We start from the raw sequence: 21,089 nt of genomic DNA on the forward strand, positions 1-21,089 counted from the left end.
GAAGGTCGTCGGAGGTGGCGGAGCAGGAGCGGAATTAAATTAAAGAACAGAGTGCGCGCCTGCGCAGAACAACCAACAGTCGACAGTGCGCAGCAGACAACCAGCCAAGAAAGAGTCCAGCAAATGTGGCCTAAGTAAGCGCAAAGAGGCCAAAAACGAGCACATAATAACTACATAGGAATACAGTATATACAAGTATGTATAAGTATAAGGAAGCAGCAAGGTAGTTTACTTCTTCGTACCCTTTTCTCGGTACCCAAATATTAAATTAACAAATTTATTTCATTCGTTAAGCCACAGTAAAATTTCACACCTTACTCCCGCAGGGAAAAACCAATAAGGCAAATAAAAATGTGAAAAAGAATGAACTAAAAAACAACAACAACAACAAACAGCAAGCAAACGACAGACAGCGGCGGCCGAAGAAAAAAGATGCCGAAAAGCCGAAAGCAATCACCAAAGTGTTGGCGAACAACGTTAAATGAAATTACAAACAAGGGAACAACAACAACAACAACGCAACAGCAATAGCTGCAATAACAACAGCATTTGGCTGAAATTAGTAGACAAAATTGAGGAGTGAAAATTTTGAAGTTTAAAACAATACCAGGAATTGGGCAGCAAATGGATATGGATATGCGGTTTCTGCGGTTATCAAAGGCGAGCGCGCATGCTCATCATGAAAGTGTTGGCAGCGCGGCGAAAGAAGTCAAATAAGCGCAGAGGAGCAAAGTAGCACGCACACTTGACATGTGGCGGTAAACGAACTTATGAGTTATAGACATCAAGTCTGCGTGTCCAAAAAGCAACGTCTGCTTTGTATGGAAGCATATGTACTAAAGATTGCCGCTTTGAATCAAATTTTCACTGCGCTGAAAGTTTGTTCAAACAAACACTGAAGCAACGCTTTTAATGAGCGATTCGAGGCAGCGAAAATAGTTATAAAGAACTTTGAGAATTCCACTATCTCAAAAAATGCAGTTTTTTTGGGAGGATTTGAAGGCAGAAATGTTGGTCACAAAAATATTATGAAGCAACTCTTAAATTGAGAGCAATCGTTAAAAGAAGTCTGTCTATTTATTAAACTTGGCTTAAATTTACAGCTAATAGTAATTGAATTAAGTAGAAATGTTGTAAGCAAATAAGGTATTAATTGAACTTAAGTAAGATAATATTTGAACTCAATTAACTATACAATAAATCAATTGTCGTAATTATATATTAATATGTTAAGATACTAATAAGTTAATTCAACTTAATTAAGGCTTAATTGAACACGATTAAGTACACAATTTATCAAATGTAACTATCTTAATAATATATTAATAAGTTAAGAGATTAATAAATTAATTGAACTCAATAAAGACTTAATTAAACACGATTAACTACACAATTTATCAAATCTAATTGGCTTAATTATATATTAATAAGTTAAGAGTTTAATAAGTTATTTTAACTCAATTAAGACTTAATTGAACTCAATTAATTACACGAAATACAAATTAAGCAAATATTATTGTATTGCTTTGCAATCAAGTTAAATAGTCTCAATTTATTTGATCAAATTTGTTAATTGACTTAATTAATAACATATATGAAATCGCTAATAGTTTCTTAAAACGATTAAATGCAATTATTTGACATTTCTTTAAGTAGAAATAAGAAAGATTGTGGGTTGCGATCAGTTGAAAACTTAATTGACTCAATAAAGAGCGCTGTTTGAAGACAAATTAAAATTGTTCAGGGTTTTGAAGATTTAGGTCGTACTTTTTTAAGAACGATTCTATCAGGGGTTCCATCTGCGGCTTTACTAAAAAGCATTATTATGCGATGCTTTTTAGGCTAGGCTGTTATAACTTTGACAAATTCATCCTCACACTTTCTGCCTGTTCTGTATCTTTATACATATTATAATGCTTCTTTTTTGTGACATTCGAAATCTTATTTTTCCCACAGGGCAGCTTCAATAACACTCGTTAGTGGAGCATTACATTATATGTCTGTAAGTATGTATGTATGTATGCGTGCCAATATCTACTTAGGGTGCGGAAGTGGTTACTGACTTATACTATATTGCTGTTGTTGTTGTTACTGTTTGCATGTGATACTTTATTGCGAAAGTTTGTGTTATAAATAAGTAGTTTTGCTTACATATCTCGGTTACTATAGAACTACAAGTATGTCTGTCTGTATTTAAATACGATGTTGCTGTTGTTGCAATTGCGCTCTTATCGTTTTTATTGCCGCATGAAAGCAATAAAAATCGAGCACACGTGATTCATTTGCGAACAACAAATAAACAAAGTAAGTGACAACAACAACACATACTTATTGACACACATCCATACACCAATAAAGATATGTGCGAATGGACGAAGCATGAAAGGTGAAACGAAGGAACGCACCAACTGCCATTAGCGCAATAAAAGCATAAATCTTACTATTATAAGTCACTAATCTATATAGAGATATACTAAAATACCGAATACCCTTTTATGGGTATTTATTAAGCGTGTTTATATGCAGTCTTTCAGCCATTCAGTAAACCAGCGCTTGGGCCGTCATTAAACTATGGCAAATCAAATATATGTTTAGTGGCCATTTAAGCGCAGTCATAAAATCAAAACAACAACAACAACAATAACAAAAGTAACAACAAAATTGGGCGACCAATTAGCAGTCTGGCAATGTCGGCACGTTTTTGTGTTAAAATCAAGTTAAGGATTAGCAAATATTTGCGTAGGGAACCCGTATGTGGTCGTAAGAGGAAAAAAGTTGCCAGAAATAATTGTGGTGAAGAGAAGAGAGGCAGAGAGGAAATTAGAACATGTATAGCACGCATTGAAATATTTTGATTTTTTTTAAAGAAATATTTGCAACTACTATGAATATTTGAGAAATAATAGAATTAAATATATTTGTGGAAAATTAAAAAAAATATGATCATAAAATAAAATAATAATAACAAAAACGAATAAAACAATAAAATAATAAAAATCACAAGCATATAAAATTATGTGAATTCAACAATTAAATAAAAAATAATATAATTAAAATTAAGAAAAAATAAAAACAAACAAAATTACTGACTTCTTTATTAACCAAATTGAAGAAAATGTATAAAAATCATTAGTAAAAATTACAAAAAAAGAGTTAAAAATATATACATATCAAATTAAACAATGATTATATAATTATATTATATACATACTATATTATATATGAGTAATAAAACATTTAAAAATTATAAAAGTGTAAAAGCAGCAATAATAATATATAAAAACAAAAATATAAACATAAGAATAACTAAAATATTCTAAAATGAGAAAATATCATGTAATATAAATTTGCAAAAAACAAAAACAAAATAAAAATGTATTCCAAAAAAATAAACTCAAACATAAACAAATAAATGTACAATCGTAAAATTTCATAAAGTAAGAACTAAAGCGAAGTATATTTAAAAAAAAATTGATAACAATAAAAAAATAAATGTATTATAAATATATAAACAAAAATAAAACAAATAAATGAATTTTATGTTGATAAAGTCAAAATGACAAATGAACAAAAGGAAACCTTGGCGAAAAATATAACAAAAAAATATAATATTGAATAAAATAATCAAAATATAAAATAAAAATATAAACAAAATTGATAATATGAACAAAATAAATTGATTATAAATGAAAAAATTAAAATTCAATATAAAAACAAAAATAAAACAAATAAATTAATTTTATGTTACTAAAGTAATTTTGCAAATGAATAAGAGGAAATTTATGCGAAAAAGATAACAAATAACAATTTAGAAATTCAAACATTGTATATGAAAAGCATAAAAATAAAAAAGTGAAAAGAAAAATAAATTTGAAACCCCAATCATACTCATTTAGCTCAAAAAAAAGTATAAAACTTAATGGAGTCATGTTCACAAGCTTGTACGATAAGCGCACAAACACAATCTCTCACAAATGGAATAACAGCAAATAGAAGTTTAAAAAATGGAAGAAAATAACAAACCAAGCTACAAGTATGTGAATTGGCCAACTGATTGGGTGCTGAGGGAGCGCGTGAGAAAAATCGAACAATTACGACAATACATTAAAATCGAATGCTCGAAAAAAAAATGAAAAATGGCCAGCGATTTCAAATTGACAGGCTTCGATTTTTTATTTTCACATCAATTTTGTGGATTTTTTGGGCATACAAACATTGTGGGTGGCATTGCGTATGCGCGCATGCACATTACTCAGCGCACACAGCGAATTGATGGCCAAATAATTCAAACAGATGTGCGTCGTTAAAAGCAAATATTTCTGAGTAATATACATATATGTATACATATATCGACACCTTATATGATGAGTGCGTATGTGAACGTTCAAGAAAAAAGGTTAAGTCATGACTGACTATCATTTGTTAAGCAAACAAAGAAATGACATTGCGTAGCGATGAAGATAACCTCCGTCGCTGATTTGAGGTTATGTGATTTGAACTCACAACAGGGGTGGCTAGCACCAATCATTAGGTAGACTAATTGCAGCAAAGTCAATAAATTACAAACATTTGTATGTGTGTATGTATCTTTGCGGCTGATAAACGGTTGTAACACCTACAAAAGGGCATCGCCTACTTATACATATTAATTGCGGCGAACTACCACTGCCTATGTACATATGTTTATCGAAAATTATTTGCGCGTCAGACATGCTTGTAAATAAAAGATTCATATCAAAAGCTTAATATTGATTGAATAATAGGTCTAATGATGATTGGTTTGAGGAAAAGTTCGAACAAAGCGAAAACCACTAATTGGTGGATAATTTATAGAGATTACGGTTTATATTAGTCCATTTGATTAATTTGTAAAGATCATATATACTAGATAGTGTTGAGGAGGAAAATTTGTAGAATACTGACATTACCACAAATGTTTACATTGTTGCTAACTTTAGTGTTAGAAAAGTAACCGTTAATCAGATCAGTTGCACAGCAATGGCACATTGTCTAAAGAAGTTAAATCTCTACTTATGATTTTTTTTGTACTCAAAACGACTGCTCGCTGTGTAGGAAGCGACGGCAGACCGAAAGACGTCGAGTTATTTTCGAAATTTATCAATAATAAACTATTTTTCATTGGTTCTTTTGCAAGCGGAGTTCATACTTTCATTTCCCGCCCCCTGTTTTCCTTTAATCATTTGAGATTTTAAATATTTCTCGAAGCAAATAGAAAAATTTCAAGCCAGTTTCAAGCAGCGTTCGTTGTACAGAGTTTATCTATTCAAATTTGAGCTCATTGAAAATTTGGAAAAGGATTACAGCTATAACCGTTTGTATAACAGTATCTTATGAATTATGGAAAAAATGCAAACTAACCTCAAATAACATAGCCTCTCACAAAACCAACTTGTTGAGCAAACATACCGACAGCTCGCTAGCTGATCATTGACTATACTAATATTATTTCAAACACAAGTCCTTTCATTTTATATGCTCATGAAAGCAAGTAGCATAAAACAACTCATATTTGCCGATGAATTATTGCCAAAATCCCAAGGCGTTCGACACAAATAAATAATAATAAAGATGCAATCACACAAACTATATTTTGCAAATGCAAACAAATTAGTTAAAGAAATAAATTATAAGATTATGTAAGGCTTGTTGTAGCCGTTGTAAAAAGTGCAAAAATTGCAAACACGAACATTCTGTGTGTGTGTGTTTTTTTACAACACAACTGTAGCATAGCAATGTAAATAATACTTTTGGGAAAGTCAAAGCATGGACCTTGCATACGATCGTAGTAAAAATCAGTATCGAAAATATTGCTATGAGACTCACCCGTAGTCGCCAAATTTGCATCTCTTGCAAAATATTCTCCATGTTGTCGCTGTTTTGTGCCTGGGCATTGGCGTTCTGCGCCTCTGCATTGTTGGTCGCATCGTCCACATTTTTCTCGTTTGCCGTCGCGGCAACCGTTGCAGATTGTTTCACACGCGCAGCACTTGTTGTTGCTGTCGATGGCGCGACCTCTGCGTCGCGATCACCAGCAACAACATCACTATTAATGGTGGTGCCAACAATTGGGTCATTGGTTTTTTGGCAGGTGGGAGCGCCAGCACTGCACGAACCAGTCGTTGTGCTGCTACCGCTGGCGGCTGCCGCAGCAATAGATGCGGCAATAGTGCGATAACAACGCTTCGGTGTATTCGTTTTTGCATTGTCATCTGTCTTCGTTGCAACACTGGTTGTGTCAACGACCGTTTTGTTGTTGTTTATTTGTGCTCCATTTTTGGCAACATTCGCAGCAATATCGCACACTGTCGCTTGATTTACATCAACTGTTGTTTTAATATTTACTGCAACGGCGTCTAGATTTGTGTCGCCCTCCAGTATTGTATTTGCCTTGTCTGTTGGGACGTTGGGGAAGAGATCATAGAGCGTGACATTGGGCTTGCCACAACAGCGACACAATTCCAACTCATTGAGTTCGCAATTATCGCCTTCCGCCGTCAATAATGGCTGTGGCTTAGCCAGCGTCGTTATGTTATCAATGACGGCGGTTGCGGTGGACACCGCGGCCATTGTTGTAGTGGTGCTGGTGCTGGTAGCGTCATTCCCAGCGTCGTCAGCGCCGCCACCGCCGTCATCTTCGTCATCGCCGTTGCCGTCGCGATTGTCTTCTGCGTTTGGCATATCTGTCATTGGAACGTCGTTATTTTTCGCATCTTGAATGCTTTTTGTTGTCTCAATTGTTGTTACTGTCGCTGTTGTTGTTGCTGCGTCAGTAGTCTTGTCTGTAGTTTCAATATTGGTTTTATTAGTATTGCCCATTGTTGTTGTTGCAGTTGCTGTTTCGCCGTTCGCCGTTGCTGTTGCTGCTGTTGTTGCTCTTATGGTTTTTGTTATTATTATTTGCTTTATTGGCGCTTCATTACGGCGTGTTTGTTTTTGTTCTGGTTGCTGCTGCTGTTGCTCATCGACGACAACGTGGCGTACATTTTTGTCGCTTTCGTGGAATTCATCGGTGGCATCAGCGTCCGTTGGCTTTATTACGCTTGTCGTATTTGTTGTTGTCGACGAATCTGTTGTTTTAGTGCGCACAGTAGTTGCAGCAGTTGTTGTTGGTTTTGCGCTTGAGTTTTTTGTTTTTGCGGTTACGCTTGACGTTGCCGTCGCGCTCGTTGGGGCTCCCTCAGCTAAAATCGTGGCATTGGGTGCGCCGTCAACGCTGTTCATTTCTGTTTCAGCCGATCTTCTACTTGCTTGCTGCACTTAGTATTTCACTGTATTGTGATTTCTGCAGTACTTGTTGAAATTGTTGAAAACGCTGCACAAATATACACGCACGCGCACACTGACAAACAGTGTTTAGTTTTTTTTAATGGGCGACTTTTGCACTTTGTTATTGTCTTTCTCATATAAGTATGTATGTTTTTATCTTTCTTATTATGCACTTACTCACTTCTGCTTATTTACAGTCACGCGTATTTTTTATGTTAATTTCACAATTTTTTTTTTTTTGCTTTTTGCTTTTTTACTTCACATATATATTTTTTGCATTGCTACTGGTGCGCCACGACGATAACGACACTCGCAATTGTTGGCAACAATGTTGAAAGCGTCGCGATAGCAGCAACAAATAAATTTAATAAGACTCAATTTCTGCTACACATACACACGCACTTTTGCTTTCAAGATATCTTATAACTGTTATATTTACTTATAGCTGTGTGTGTGCCTTTTGAGTTCACTTACACTTACATAAGACATAAGTACACAGTTATATAGTTTTATGATTTTTTGCTCATTTTAATATTTATTTTATTTATTTATTTACTTATTTCACTTCACTTATGCGCTCTGCTTGTGTGTTGTTGGAGATGCTGCGCTTTAACATTGGTGCCACTTGTTGTTGTTACAATCTGCAAGCATAAAAAATATGTTATTAATGAGTGCTTCAAACGAAGAATTATGTACATACACATGTATATATGTATGTCTGTATGCCTGCAGGTAATGCATTATAATTGTGCGCGCACACGCACAACAAATATTGAAGAAAAAAAATCAAAAAATTGAATCTAAAAAAGTAAATAAACAATCGTGCAAAGCGATCTCATGGGACCCACACACCGCAGCTAGCATAAGAATCGAAAAATGGAATTGGCTGCGTGGTAATAAAAACCGAGGAATGCGCGCATGTGACAGGTAAGCGGTCAGTCAGGCTCGATTAAGTGGCGTTGGCGACAAATCAGGTAGTTTTTATGTTCGGAGATGTTGTGCGCTCTGCGCTGTGTTGTAGAATTTTGGGTATGAAAGGGTTTCTACACAAATTTCTGTTCTGGCAACGCATGATGATAGGCAAAATTGTATTGTCGTCAGCGCGGGTAGCAGTTGTGTATAGATTATTAAATTATTTACGCATTTTTTGTGCTTGAATGAATGCCAACTAATAAGATAAGAAAATTTTCTGCTACCCTAGAGACAAGCTGTGTTTTTTGTTTTTTTTTCTTCTTATAGATTTATCTATTTCTTATCATTACAGTATACGTATGCTTTTAACTTGTCAATTGTAGTTATTATTATACACGGTGCTTTCCTCTAATAGGCTCAGTAACAATATCGCTCATATAATCATATTTATACCCTGTACACAGTATATAAAGTTTGCCACGAAGTTTGTAACATCCAGAAGGAAACGTCGGAGAACTTATTAAATATACATACATACATATATACAAGTATAAATGATCGGTGTGGCGAGCCGAGTTAATTTTGCCATGTCCAACTGTCTATCTATACGTGAAAAAGGTTTAGAGAAATCGATCAGACATTTTGCAAATGCAAGTTTCTCTCCAAACAGCTGCTCATATGTCGGAATCGCCGTTATTGGACCAGTATAGCATATAACTGCCAAAAAAACGTTTTTGTTTGACGAGATATCTTTACGAAATTTGGCATAATTTATTGTCCAGGACAGCGCTACAATCTTCGAACATATTGGGCAGCTAAGAACATAAATCACTTTTATAATTATTGATATTTTAGTAAAACACTTTCGCTTTTATGGATTTTAAGCAAACAAAGTTCCAACTGTTCATGCTATTTTAGCATTTAAGAGTTCATAATAAATTTTAACTTCATTTAAAACTAAGCTCTAATTAAATTTTAATAAATTCTGCTATTTACACAAGACTAAATGCATTTTTCACTGCGAACACACTTGAAAACAGCAAAGTAACAACAAGAACAGACATTATTATCACATTTAATTCAAACTTTTCTTAAATAAAAAACACATTTACTTATCGCTGTTGATAAGTATCTGCATGTATATTATTAAAATATACTTGTAGTTTCATAGTTATCGGCACTTTGCTAGCTTGTTCTCCAGCCTTTTCGCTGATAACAATGCATACAAGGCTTCTGCTTGCTTGCCGTATTTCACCACACCGACGGCATTTGCAAATAGCACATTGACTCGTTGTATGCGCCAGCGTGTGTGTATTCATTCATAACAGTAACGACACTTTCGCCTACAATGTGCCATTGTATCTGAGCGCTGCACATGCAAATTGACGCATGAACGGATTATGGGTTAGACGGGACGAAAGAACAGCGATAAAAATGAAAACGGACAAGTGGACAGAGCGAACAAGAGCGGCAAGGTGGCAACAGCCTCAACAAAAAAAAAAAAGAAAACACAAAAATTTACACACTTATATGTATGTATACATAAAGTATGCACGCCACACTGGTCAAAGCCACAGATTTTGCATGATTAGTCACTGCTTTTGTCTGCTCTGCGATGAGACATAGTTGCTTGGCGCAGTGTGAGATGTGAGATAACATTCATTTGTATTTTTATGCCCATCAAGTGTGCTGACACATAGCACACGCATGTACGTATGTATGTGTGTTTGTATGTATAAACCTCCGACCCCAAGCACCTGCGCACTGCAAGACTCACACAAATGCGAGAGAAATTCCTTTCATGTTTCGGCTGATTGCCAAACTATGTGCCTAGCATACAACTGCATAGCATGGGCATAGCATAAAGCTTTTCTTCATAAATTCCGCTCTTTAAATTTGTTTACACCCGAAGGTTATTAGAATAACCGACACGTTCGCGTCCTGCGTTACAACACGTAACACCCGCGTGCGACTATATACGTACATATATGTATGTGCGTATATTTAAGCGCTGCCACTTACATGCAGATACACAAACGAAATCAACGCACATATGCATAGTGATAGCAAGCATACGAATGCTGCTGCTATCAACGCACAGGCAAGAGCAAAAACGAAGTCATCAACTCGGCGTATTGTTTCGTTGCTGGGTTGCGACGAGCATGTAAACAGCGGCAGAGCTAGAGGCGCGTAGATATAGAAATCACTAAAAATAATCTGTGGACTTGCACTAACCAACAAATGTGTGTGTGTGCTGGCCCAGAGAATAATAGTAGTTGGCTGTTGCATGACTTTTTTAGGTCGTTCGTTGGAAGAGTTGACAACGTTGGTGTGATGCCGTTGACCTCAAAAGACGCACACTACACACACATAAGACAATTACTTGCGTGTGTGTGTATGTAAGCGATAGTTCCGCTAGTGATGAAGTGTATTTGTTTTCTAAATAAAATTACAGCAACAAATGCGCGGGTAACAGAACAAACGAGATGAGATTCGTTACATTGAAATTAAAATTTTTACACACAATATGTATAAATAAGTAGACATTTGAGTCGCATGCTTTATATATCCCCACAATGTCAAATTTGATTTATTTTCTACACAACAAACGTGTACATTTCTCTTGCAACATTTACACAACACAATAAATTTCAATTATAACAATTTCGATCACTATTTAATCAATTTATTTGCAAGCGACGCCTTTCAGCGACGACAGCGCGACGCGCTAGGAAGTACGGGTCAGGTGTTTAGTTACGAACACAATAAATTTGCGAAATGCGCTCGTTATTGAGTGACTTGCACAACTGCAGTGAGGTTGGCAGTGGCGGGAGCGGCGTTTAGACACCCGCACGCCAAACGGGTTGTTAGCGAAAAGAGCAAAGAAAAACTAAATAAAACGTAATAAAATAAACAACAGCGGCGGTGTCTAGTAGACGAACTGTGCGGAAGGTGCAAATACTGGCATTTAGCGAATATCAAAACAAACGCTGACAACTGTATATTTAGCACATTTTCAAGAATTTACGAATTTACACAATTCAATTCTTTCACAACTCAATGCAAACAACTAGATACATATAAAATGTTCAAAAATAGTAAAATAAATATAAACGAAGAGTAAGCTGACGCTGACGCTACCGCTGGTGCCGGTAAGCATAACAACGGAATAACGAAAATTTGGGGCAAATATCCATAACTGGCGGTACAAAAAGCCGCACATGTGCACACACACAAACACCAAATAGAGCTTGGAACATTTACACCAACCTTTGGCATATCCTCAAAAAGTATTTAAAAAAAAACACACACACACACATTCACATAAGTACATGTGTATGTACATGAAAATCAGCTAACAATGCGCTAAAAGCTGCCAATCTGTAATATTGCATGTTAATTTTTTGTTTTAATTTGTTTAAGTCTTTTAATTATGAATTTTTTCTGCGAACGCGCGGTTAACGGCAGAGCGCAGCATTGCAAGCCTTTTTCAAACATATTAAATGGCGTTAAACTTAAACACTTGAGATAAATTATGTGTTTAAGAGCTGGCTTCCTGATATTGAAAGCGTTTACAACAAAAAAACAAGCTGTTTGTATCTATATGCGTATACTTTAATTATATGAAAACTGTCGCAATTTCGCAAAAAACTAGAAAACAAACGATATTTGCTTATATTATTATTTGTTGCATAGTTTAAAAGTATATACTATATTTATTTTAACACGTACATATGTATGTATTTGTTTTTGCTGTGTCTGCTTAGTGCACTGTGTACAGCTTGTCTAGTGTTTATTTGATTAGCGCTAAATTAAAGCGCTTAATTGAGACAGCTTTTAATTATTTTCGCTTGCGCGTCAAATGTCGCCACATCGCACTTTTACACTTTTGGCACATACATTTACACATAAACGAGTATTTGCTACTAGATAAAGTTTAGCAGTTCACTTTTTCTTTTCATTTTATCATTAACACCACAGTGGGTTGGTTTTTTCAATTTAAGTTTGTGATTAATTTTCGTCTTGTTTTTTTGCGCACACTTTGAAAAAACCGTGACTGCCTCACTTTTGCTTAGATGGCCTGCCGGCGTCGCGTATTCTATTACCGCATCTTTCGAGCGAGTCGTCTGTAAACGCCGCCGCACCTTGCCTGTACACACTAATGGCACACCTAAGCGCAAAGTCAAACTTAGATTTTCCCAACTCACTATATGGCAAAGGCTCGGCCAGCAGGGAAAATATTGAAAACATTGTAACAATTGAAGTCATGGCAATAAAAGAAAAATAACAAAAAAAAAACAGAAAAATAAAAAATTAAAGGAAATTGTGCCGCCATGTCACGCCGCTCTTTGCACTCTTTGCACCGCGGAAGCATATTAGTAATCAAAAATATACACACACATACACAAATTAAAAAAAATTGGGCACACAATTTTGACTCTTCAATAAAGGCAACCAAGCGCAGCAGAAAAAAATTAACTAAAATCCGCAAAAGCGAAGCACCAAAATCACTGAGTTTTACCCAAATTACTACTGCGGCGAGCACACGCGATTGCACCGAGTAGGCGCAAAAAGTACTCACTAACTACTATTTACATGCCACATATGTACATTGACGGCATAAGAAAAACAAACAGTTCGAGCTTTGATACTGGTAGCGAAGGGGAGACCTCCAGTGCTTATTGTGTCGAAGCCTACACTGCACTTTTATTGTGGTTGTTGCTTTCATAAGACTTTTTCTTGTTGTTGCTGTTATTAGCGTTGCTAACGTGCGATGTCTTCGCGTGCGATTTGCATTTGCGAAACTGCCGCCAGCGTCAGCCATCAAATGTCTGTTTGTACACTCAAATTGGAAATAAAAAAAAACACACACACACACATACATGCATATGCACAAGTATTTTTTGTACATTTCCATTGTGCTTTTCAGCACCGCACCAAAACGTCGCCGACCAAAATCAGCAAGTGTCCGCATAAAACAAGCTCCACCATGACTTTCCCTTTCCTTCAATTGAATTTTTCACCTTCTACAATTTCGCTGAGCGGCCAAATCTTGTAAGCTGTGTACACAGTAGGTGGACGCAGGGGAGTGTGCTGTTGGTCGGGCGGTTATTGGAACGTTGGTTGTGGATTCTTCCACTCGCCTTATTTATATTTCGTTGCCCGTTACACAAAGCCGTTTTTTTCTCACAGCGCTTATTTCAGCTTTCATCAGCAATTTTCAATGAGTGCACTGGTTGCCTACATTGTTGTTGGCGTATAGCGTATTTCATTGAAAATTGATTTCGAAATAGTCCTCGCCGAAATAGTCTTCGAGTTCACTACTTTTTCGTTTTAGTCTGCATTTTACGTATTTTTAATTTTTCATTGTGCTGTTGCTACATTTCACGATACACACGATTTCGTTTTATTGTCATTTTCTCAAGAGGCTATCTTTTAGAGCGTCCATCCGGGAAGTTGTCAGTTAAGATTTTGAACAATGGTTGCCAATTGCATTTAACGTTTCTCGCAGCGCTCCCAAATGTACTATGCACGCTTTACTTCGCTCATCTCTAGCGGCTGTATACTTGAATAAATTAAAACACGACTAGTATGACGACCGTAGCGGCAATAATTGTTTCGGCCATACGACTGACCAAACGTGCGTCTGCCCAGGTATGTTTAGCTATCAGAGCCACCCAAACCCCTGCGCCTAATCTATACACGTGTTAAAGCTAAACAATTCTCACACCAATACACAAGCAAGGGTGGCAGCAATAACACCCCAACTACACCATTAACCACTTCAACAGCAGCCCCACGTGAAAGCGTAAATATATGTTTGGATGTGTGTGCGTGTATATACGCGCGCCCACTCGACCGTCTCGAAGATACACGAATATTTTAAAATTTTGTCTTATTATGCCAATACACACACACAAAACGCCCCCTCATTTCTCAACCACCTTCGCGAGGTGCTCGTCGGCTTTCCATTCCATTCAAATTTTCTAAATTCAACCACAATGAACCAGCAACTTACTCTTGGTTTACTTGGTCTATGGGTACTGGTCTCTACAAAATTACCGAACTTATTATTCACCATTCACTCTATTGTACCGTACGCTTCTAAAGACGAATTGATACTAACTTCTGGCCACAGTCAGCTGAGACAATAAGGCAATGAGGCTGTCGTCGGCTGGTGCTATCGCTGTTGACGTCGTTACCGGCGCTGTCAACGTCGCCGTCTACACGCTCGTAATAACAATAGGAAACCAACTCATTTTCAGCTTGATTTTGTGCTGCGCTCAGCTGTTTGGAAGCTCAAACGAAGGTTGCCAGATGTGCTATGTGATTGGTTTGGCAAACTTGGTGGATTTTTTACAATAAACAAATTAAAGGTATAAAATATTTCTTCATTCGATTTTATGTTCTTGAAGCACAGACCTATAGAACGCACAAATTATATATTAGACAACAAATTGGTTTAATAATTTTTTTTAAGAAGTTGATAACATTGTGTACTAGACAAAATATATTAATATTTTCAATGCTTATTTATTAAGTATTATAATACCAATCTCCTAAGGTTAGGGCATCGATAGTTCGATAGTTACTTTTTTTAACGCCACGTTGCAACGCAAGTTGCTGAAATTCTCGTCGTGTTCTCACTCTCACGATTTTTTTTTTTAATTCTTTGATGGTTATATAATGATATTTCTAGGTTACCAACATTTATATATTAAATGTTTAGGTCTTACTAAAATCAAACGCTTAGACAATATATGAGGATTGGCTCCATTTTTATTTCCATTAATTTTTAGGAGTTTTTGGCTAACACAACCAAGTTACAGCCGGCCATATAAGACCCAGCGTGACCTTTGGCGTTGGATCAATTCTACGTCTTTCAGTGACTAAAATGATTTTTTTTTCTGATATACTCGTATACGCTCACTTCTCTCTTCAGCACCCAACTTCAGGACGGAACGCACTCCCCCGCACTATTGTGCCCTGTTTGACTTTTCGTTTTACTAATTGGTATATTTTTTAATTGCATCTGGCAACTCAGCGCTAATGAATGAGCGCATAAAGGTGGAGAGCGAGCGCAGCGCACAGCGTTGGGCAAAGCAGCGTAAAATGCGCCCCTGCTGTGCGCCGTCACCATACACACATTTCCATTGTTATATTTATGTGCGCACGAGTGTACATGTACACACACACACACATACACGTAGATAGTTGCCGGTCATAGCGAGTAATAGTTTCTGGCTCAATTGAGTACTTGTGAGCATTTCTGTATATACCAGTCCGTACATATAACAGTCAGCTAGTGATAGCAGGCATGCAGCTAACAGCAACAGAAACAGCCGCAGCAGGATGGATGGATGAATGGTTGCCTAGTAGAGTCGAATGTTCCGCAGAACTTACTTACACACTTGACCAAAATGTATACTAAAAAAAAACCTGCCATATGTATGTATGAATATAGATAAGCTTATGAACTATGTATTATCATATACATATATGTATGTATATATGTATGTATGTATGTATTGGAGTGGCAGCGCGAATACTTCTGGAATCTGGCCTCTCACTGCGGCAGCCCGCGGCGCACACGCACGCATCATTGCTCACTGCACCGACTAATTACACTAAAGTGCCGTTGATAAGCAACAGCAGCATGGATATATGTAACAATAACAGCAGCAACATCGGTTGCATCAACAGCTCAACGCATTGTTACAGAATCTCAAGTGATGGGACAGCCTCTTCTCGGTTGCATTGTTGTTGAGCTCATTCAATTGGGGGAATGCACCGGCATTAATGACGTTTGCATAGCTGACGTGCTGTCCTACCGCAGTTCGACCGCTAACCACTCCACCTAACAACAAACATACATATGTTTGTGTGTATGTAAGTGTATTTTGCAAACCACTCAACATTTTACAGTGTATCGCTTTCGAATTGGCATGTGGAGTAACAAAGGACGAAAGTATTTACGCATAGCGAAAGAATTTAATTATCTTTATCTAATTGATATTGCATTTTTTTAACTGTTTCTATATTAACGTGGCAATATGCTTAAGTTGCTATTGACGACGTAGCTAAAAAGCAGATACTTTGATTTCTAGTAAAAACCTGACTAAATATTTTATAAAATGTAAATATTTCGTTTTACGATAAGACATGACGTCGAGTCTCGAAGTTGCTGATAAAAATTTAACATATTTTTAAATTTAAGCTACCTTAAGCTGCTTCAATAACTCAAATTTTGCCACAAATCATTTATACCCATCAAGGATTTTCCAAATTAAAAATTTTTAAACTGTAAATTGAGAGAAATTTAGTTGTAATACTAAGTTTTAAAAATAAACGAGTTTTAACGTAGCTAAAATTTTACCCACAACACTGATGAAACAAATAAAATATTAACAATGCAAAATGTAAAATATTCGAATAATAGGTTCACAATAAAATAGAATTAAGACTTAATATAGAATTAAAACTTCATTTACGAATAATAGAATCCTGAAGTAAGTAATTTCTTCTTATAAAAGTAAAAATTTGTGAAAAAATTAAACTGAAAACATTAAATTTTTTTTAACTAATAAAAAGTAATAACAAATCAAGCTCTGCTTTAAGTGTTATTGAGCGAAAATTGTTTTTAAATTACATGAATGACTTAAGCAACTATTTTTTCAAAAGAATCGGCACAAAAATTTGTGTACATACATGCTTGTATTCAATCGCAAGTGGCTTTTAAAGAACTAATCAGCACTAACATTAGATTATATTTTTGGAGCAGTTTTGTAAACTCGTTTTTAAAATGAAAAATAGAGAATCTACTTTAGAATGAACTTCCCCGGTTTAGCTATATTTGGTTTAATTTACTCGAGAAAACTTGTGAACTGGCATGAAAAAAATGTTTCAGCAATTGTAGTTTTTATAATTGCTTAACGTCGCTTCAGGTCCTATAAAAAGCTTAAGAATTAGTCTACCTAATTGAGGAATTATATTAGCATGTTTTTCAATTCGATTTATAACATTTTCTCGGTACATCTTTATTAAAGATTCTGTAAGGCGAATGCAATTGTTTATTAGAAAATATATGTAGATATTTACCATACTTAGTCTCCGTAGAGCATAAAACTGTTCGGATAATTTTCTTTTTCATTATATGCAAAATACGAATCACTACATACCAAAAACTATGCGAAAATGATTTTTAAAAGATTTACCTTTCGAGACTTTATTAATTTTGAAAACAAATGCTGAAAAAAATCTTAATTAAATTATTTGAGGACATCAATTATAAAGCTTCAAGGCACAATGCACAAACTATTTTGCTAGAGAAACGCAATGTTTACTTCATAAATAAGAAGGAAATAAAAATAAATAATAAAATTTCAGTTTATTTAGATTTTATATATATTTGTTCAATGACAATAGCTGAAATCAAATTTTTGTAAATTAAAATTAAATGTGTGTGCCAGTTGTAAACAATTTCGATTTGCGCATCATTGCAACCACTAAGTAAAAAGTAAAGCAAAAGCTTTTCCACTTCCTTCGTGAAAATGATAGATAAATTTAAATTTAAATTATTTATTAGATGTATTATTATTTCTATTAATAGTATGCATTAATTGGACGAAAATAAATTGTTAATGAGCACAAAACCTTGAAATCTTAAAATTATGAAATTACCGTATTTTTCTTTGTGTTTTTTATTTTTATAATTTCCAATCATTTTCACTCCATTTAATGTCGTCTAATTATAGACAACGATGTTTTTTTTTCCACATAATATTTACAATCTAAACTCTGTATTGTACCGAGTACATCACAAAGTGAGAGCACTTTCACGGCGCACAATTGTGACTCAATGTGGCTTATTTAAACACTCATTCACTCCCGCCGGCGGTTGCCGAGTACGAAAGTGCACTCAAATACCACGAGTGCTATGCGCCGGATATGTGCGATATAGCGCACAATATGCTCGCTCCTACACAGGACAATAGACTGCAATGACGACGGTAGCGACGGCGGCAACAACTAAATAAACCAACAACAGCTCGTGTCGTGGCATTGTTGAGCTAAACCAACAAGCAAAACAATAACAACAAGGAGCCGGCAGCACGAGCAGCAGCAACTGCGGCAGCAGAAAAGTAATCAGCAGCTACATACAACAACAAGTCATCAGTAAGTAAGAAAAGCGCCTACAGGCCCATCAGCCGACTGACTGTCTGCTGGTTGAGTGTGAACACCCACCGCACCGCACCGCGTCACACAGCGCTGCAATGCATCATAAAACAGAGCGCGCACTAATACCAGCGCGCACATTCTACACGCTATTTATATGCATTTTTTGTTCTTCGAATTTACGTAAGCGTATGTGCATTGCTGGTGTACGTGAGACTCGTTGCACGAGCGAGTAAACGACCGACCGCCCTGCCGTCCAAACGCCTGTACGATCCAACAACTCTGCAAAATCGGACAAAATGCGCAGGAGCCGAAGCGAATATGCTTAAAATGCATGAAACGAATGTATCATAACAACAACAGCAATAACAAGAGCGTAGGCTACAGCAGCAGTTATCCAACAAACAGCTGTAGCTCAGCAGCAACAACAACTGCAATTGTAACAGCAAAAGCTTTAGCGCATACAGCCAAACAAACAAACTTGTGTATATACATACATATTTATGTACGTACATATGCGAGTGCTACTCGTGTGCTGAAGATGTGGCGGACGCAGCCGAATGCCGCGTTGGGTGTATATGGTTATGCGCGCAGCGCGCCGCGACAGCACTGCCGGCATTTGTTTTATTAATGTTTTTTTATTGTTTCTTTTGTTATTGTTTACTCAACATTCGTGCTACCTGCTACCGGTCGATAGCAATGCGCATACACACACTCATAGCATGTACTCTCATATTAGAATTTCTGCTGTAGTATTTGTGTTGCTTACATGTGAAAAGAAAGAGCAACAATACTGACAGCCTGTACGGCAACATGGCAATAAGCAGCAGCAACAACGTTGACTCTGACGAGTGCACTTATACATATGTACATACATACGCTGTCAATGTAGGCATGATGAAGCTACATAACAGCGCTGATAACAAATAGGTGCAGGAGCAAAGAAACTGAAAAAAAAACTAAAAAATAAAATAAAATAATATAAAAATAGCATAAGCAAAAAAAAAAAAATAAATATAACAAATAAATAGTATGTTGCTGGCGAGTTCATGTAGTCCAATAGCATCGTATAGTATTGTACTTGCAGCAATTATGCGTACAGCGATAATACGCGCGCTCATCAACCAGTCCGTCACAGCGCGGCGCGGAACCCATCAGCAGCAACGCGACTTAGGATGACTTCGCTGTCGTTGTTCCGTTTTTTCACTGAAGTATGTACTTCAATGAATGCGATTATCTGTTTGCGAGTTAGTGAAAAGTCAAAAATTCTCGAGCGCGGGGTCAACGGCTGTCATCAAGTGCCGATCTGCTTGCGCAGCGCTGGCCATTGTTCTAGCAGCACGAAAGGAAATAATTTTGTTTGTGTTGATTTACCCTAAATTAAAGGAAAAAAGGCGCACGACTCTGCAAACAAATAGCAGAATCATCGACAGCAACGGCAGCGCCATCCGCGACGACAGCAACAACGACAAACGACGAACGACAATGAAATGCCGAACAATATACATATGTTGCTTGAAATGTGGCGAGTATGGCGGCGGGCGTTTGGGTTCGTGTGGCTGACAGCCAGCCAAGCAGCTAGCGAGCTCGCCTCGCTGGGCGCTGGGCTGGGTGTAGTGCATAAAGGAGTCCATAAGACAATTCAATAGAAAAGCGGTATGTATCTGAAATGTTGATGTGATGTGGAGTATTTTTCGTTCTATGTATCTTACAGCATAAATCACATTCAATTGAGTTGCTCAAGTACACTCAAAGGTGGATACCAAGCTGTGCACTAGCTATTGTAGGCGCGCGCACGCTTGTAGAAGAAGCAGCAGCGCGGTGGACGTCGGGCGGCAGAAGACACAAGTGATAGGTGTTTTGTGTGATGGCTGGTACGCGGGAAGCGTATGGTAGGTGTGGGGGTGAGCGCGCGCGTCGTGTGCCATGTTAGATGCGATTTTATTATGTTTAGTAGCTACGCAGGGTTGATGCCGTGGCGAACGTATGCACTTACCTTGCTAACGATGACGACGGCACACAACACGTGCAAATGAAATAAAAGGTGGATATACAAATAAATTGCAGCAAAAAAATATATAAAATAGAATACAAATTGTATTGAAAAATCATAAAAATTGCGCTAAAACAATAAATTTGTTTCCGCACTTTTAAACTTTTGTTTTTTTACCACGCGCCTCCGCCTGCCGCCTGCCCTATCGCATTTGTTGTGTATTTGCTTTGTGCCCCTCGAGATGCTTTTATCAAACAGCGAACGCGTCGTGCACGTTGCCGCCAATGTTGACGATGGCGACGTCCGCCTGTCGCGGCTTCATACGCTCATACATATGTCGGTACCGTCAACAGTAAGTTTGTTTGTGTGTGTGTGTGTGTGCAAGTACTGCCTACTAAGCATGCAGCATATGTAGCCGGTAGTGTGTAGCGCATCATTTGCGGTGCTTGCTGACGCGCCGGTAGATACACTAGCTGGCGGTGTCGGCGCGCACATTAGAAATTAAAAGATGGAATCAAAAACGTGCTCGAAATGCGAAACCGACGCGAAATTCCTCTATGCAGATACACACATACGTATGTAGGTGCGCTGCTTAAAGATTGCCACTACTATTGTTGTATATATTTATAATGCTGCTCTTATTGTTGCTGTGCTGCTTGAGATTCTGAGAAGTCAGCTACCCTGGAGGCCAGTTGCTACGTAGTACTACTTATTATACTTA

General features: G+C 36.9%; 1 protein-coding gene and 1 long non-coding RNA gene across 5 annotated transcripts in view; one reads left to right on the forward strand and one right to left on the reverse strand.

Annotated features, from left to right (window-relative positions):
* mld (molting defective) overlaps positions 1-21,089 on the reverse strand; it is a 203,341-nt gene that overhangs the window by 170,174 nt on the left and 12,078 nt on the right. For 3 of the 4 annotated variants that reach the window (XM_036377840.2, XM_036377842.2, XM_036377841.2), the window contains exons 1-2: positions 14,219-14,316; positions 5,845-7,928 (exon numbers count right to left, since the gene is read on the reverse strand). In XM_036377840.2, coding sequence (XP_036233733.2) covers positions 5,845-7,242 — 1,398 coding nt within the window. In that variant the 5' untranslated portion in view covers positions 7,243-7,928; positions 14,219-14,316. Of the gene's footprint in view, positions 1-5,844; positions 7,929-14,218; positions 14,317-21,089 lie in introns of those variants that run through there. The other variant, XM_014247942.3, reaches the window with a different exon arrangement.
* On the forward strand, positions 19,471-20,530 carry LOC138857841 (uncharacterized). The gene is made up of 2 exons (XR_011397046.1): positions 19,471-20,031; positions 20,090-20,530. It is a non-coding gene; the product is annotated as an uncharacterized lncRNA (long non-coding RNA).

Source organism: Bactrocera oleae, chromosome 2 (assembly GCF_042242935.1).
Source record: "Bactrocera oleae isolate idBacOlea1 chromosome 2, idBacOlea1, whole genome shotgun sequence".
Taxonomy (NCBI): domain Eukaryota; kingdom Metazoa; phylum Arthropoda; class Insecta; order Diptera; family Tephritidae; genus Bactrocera; species Bactrocera oleae.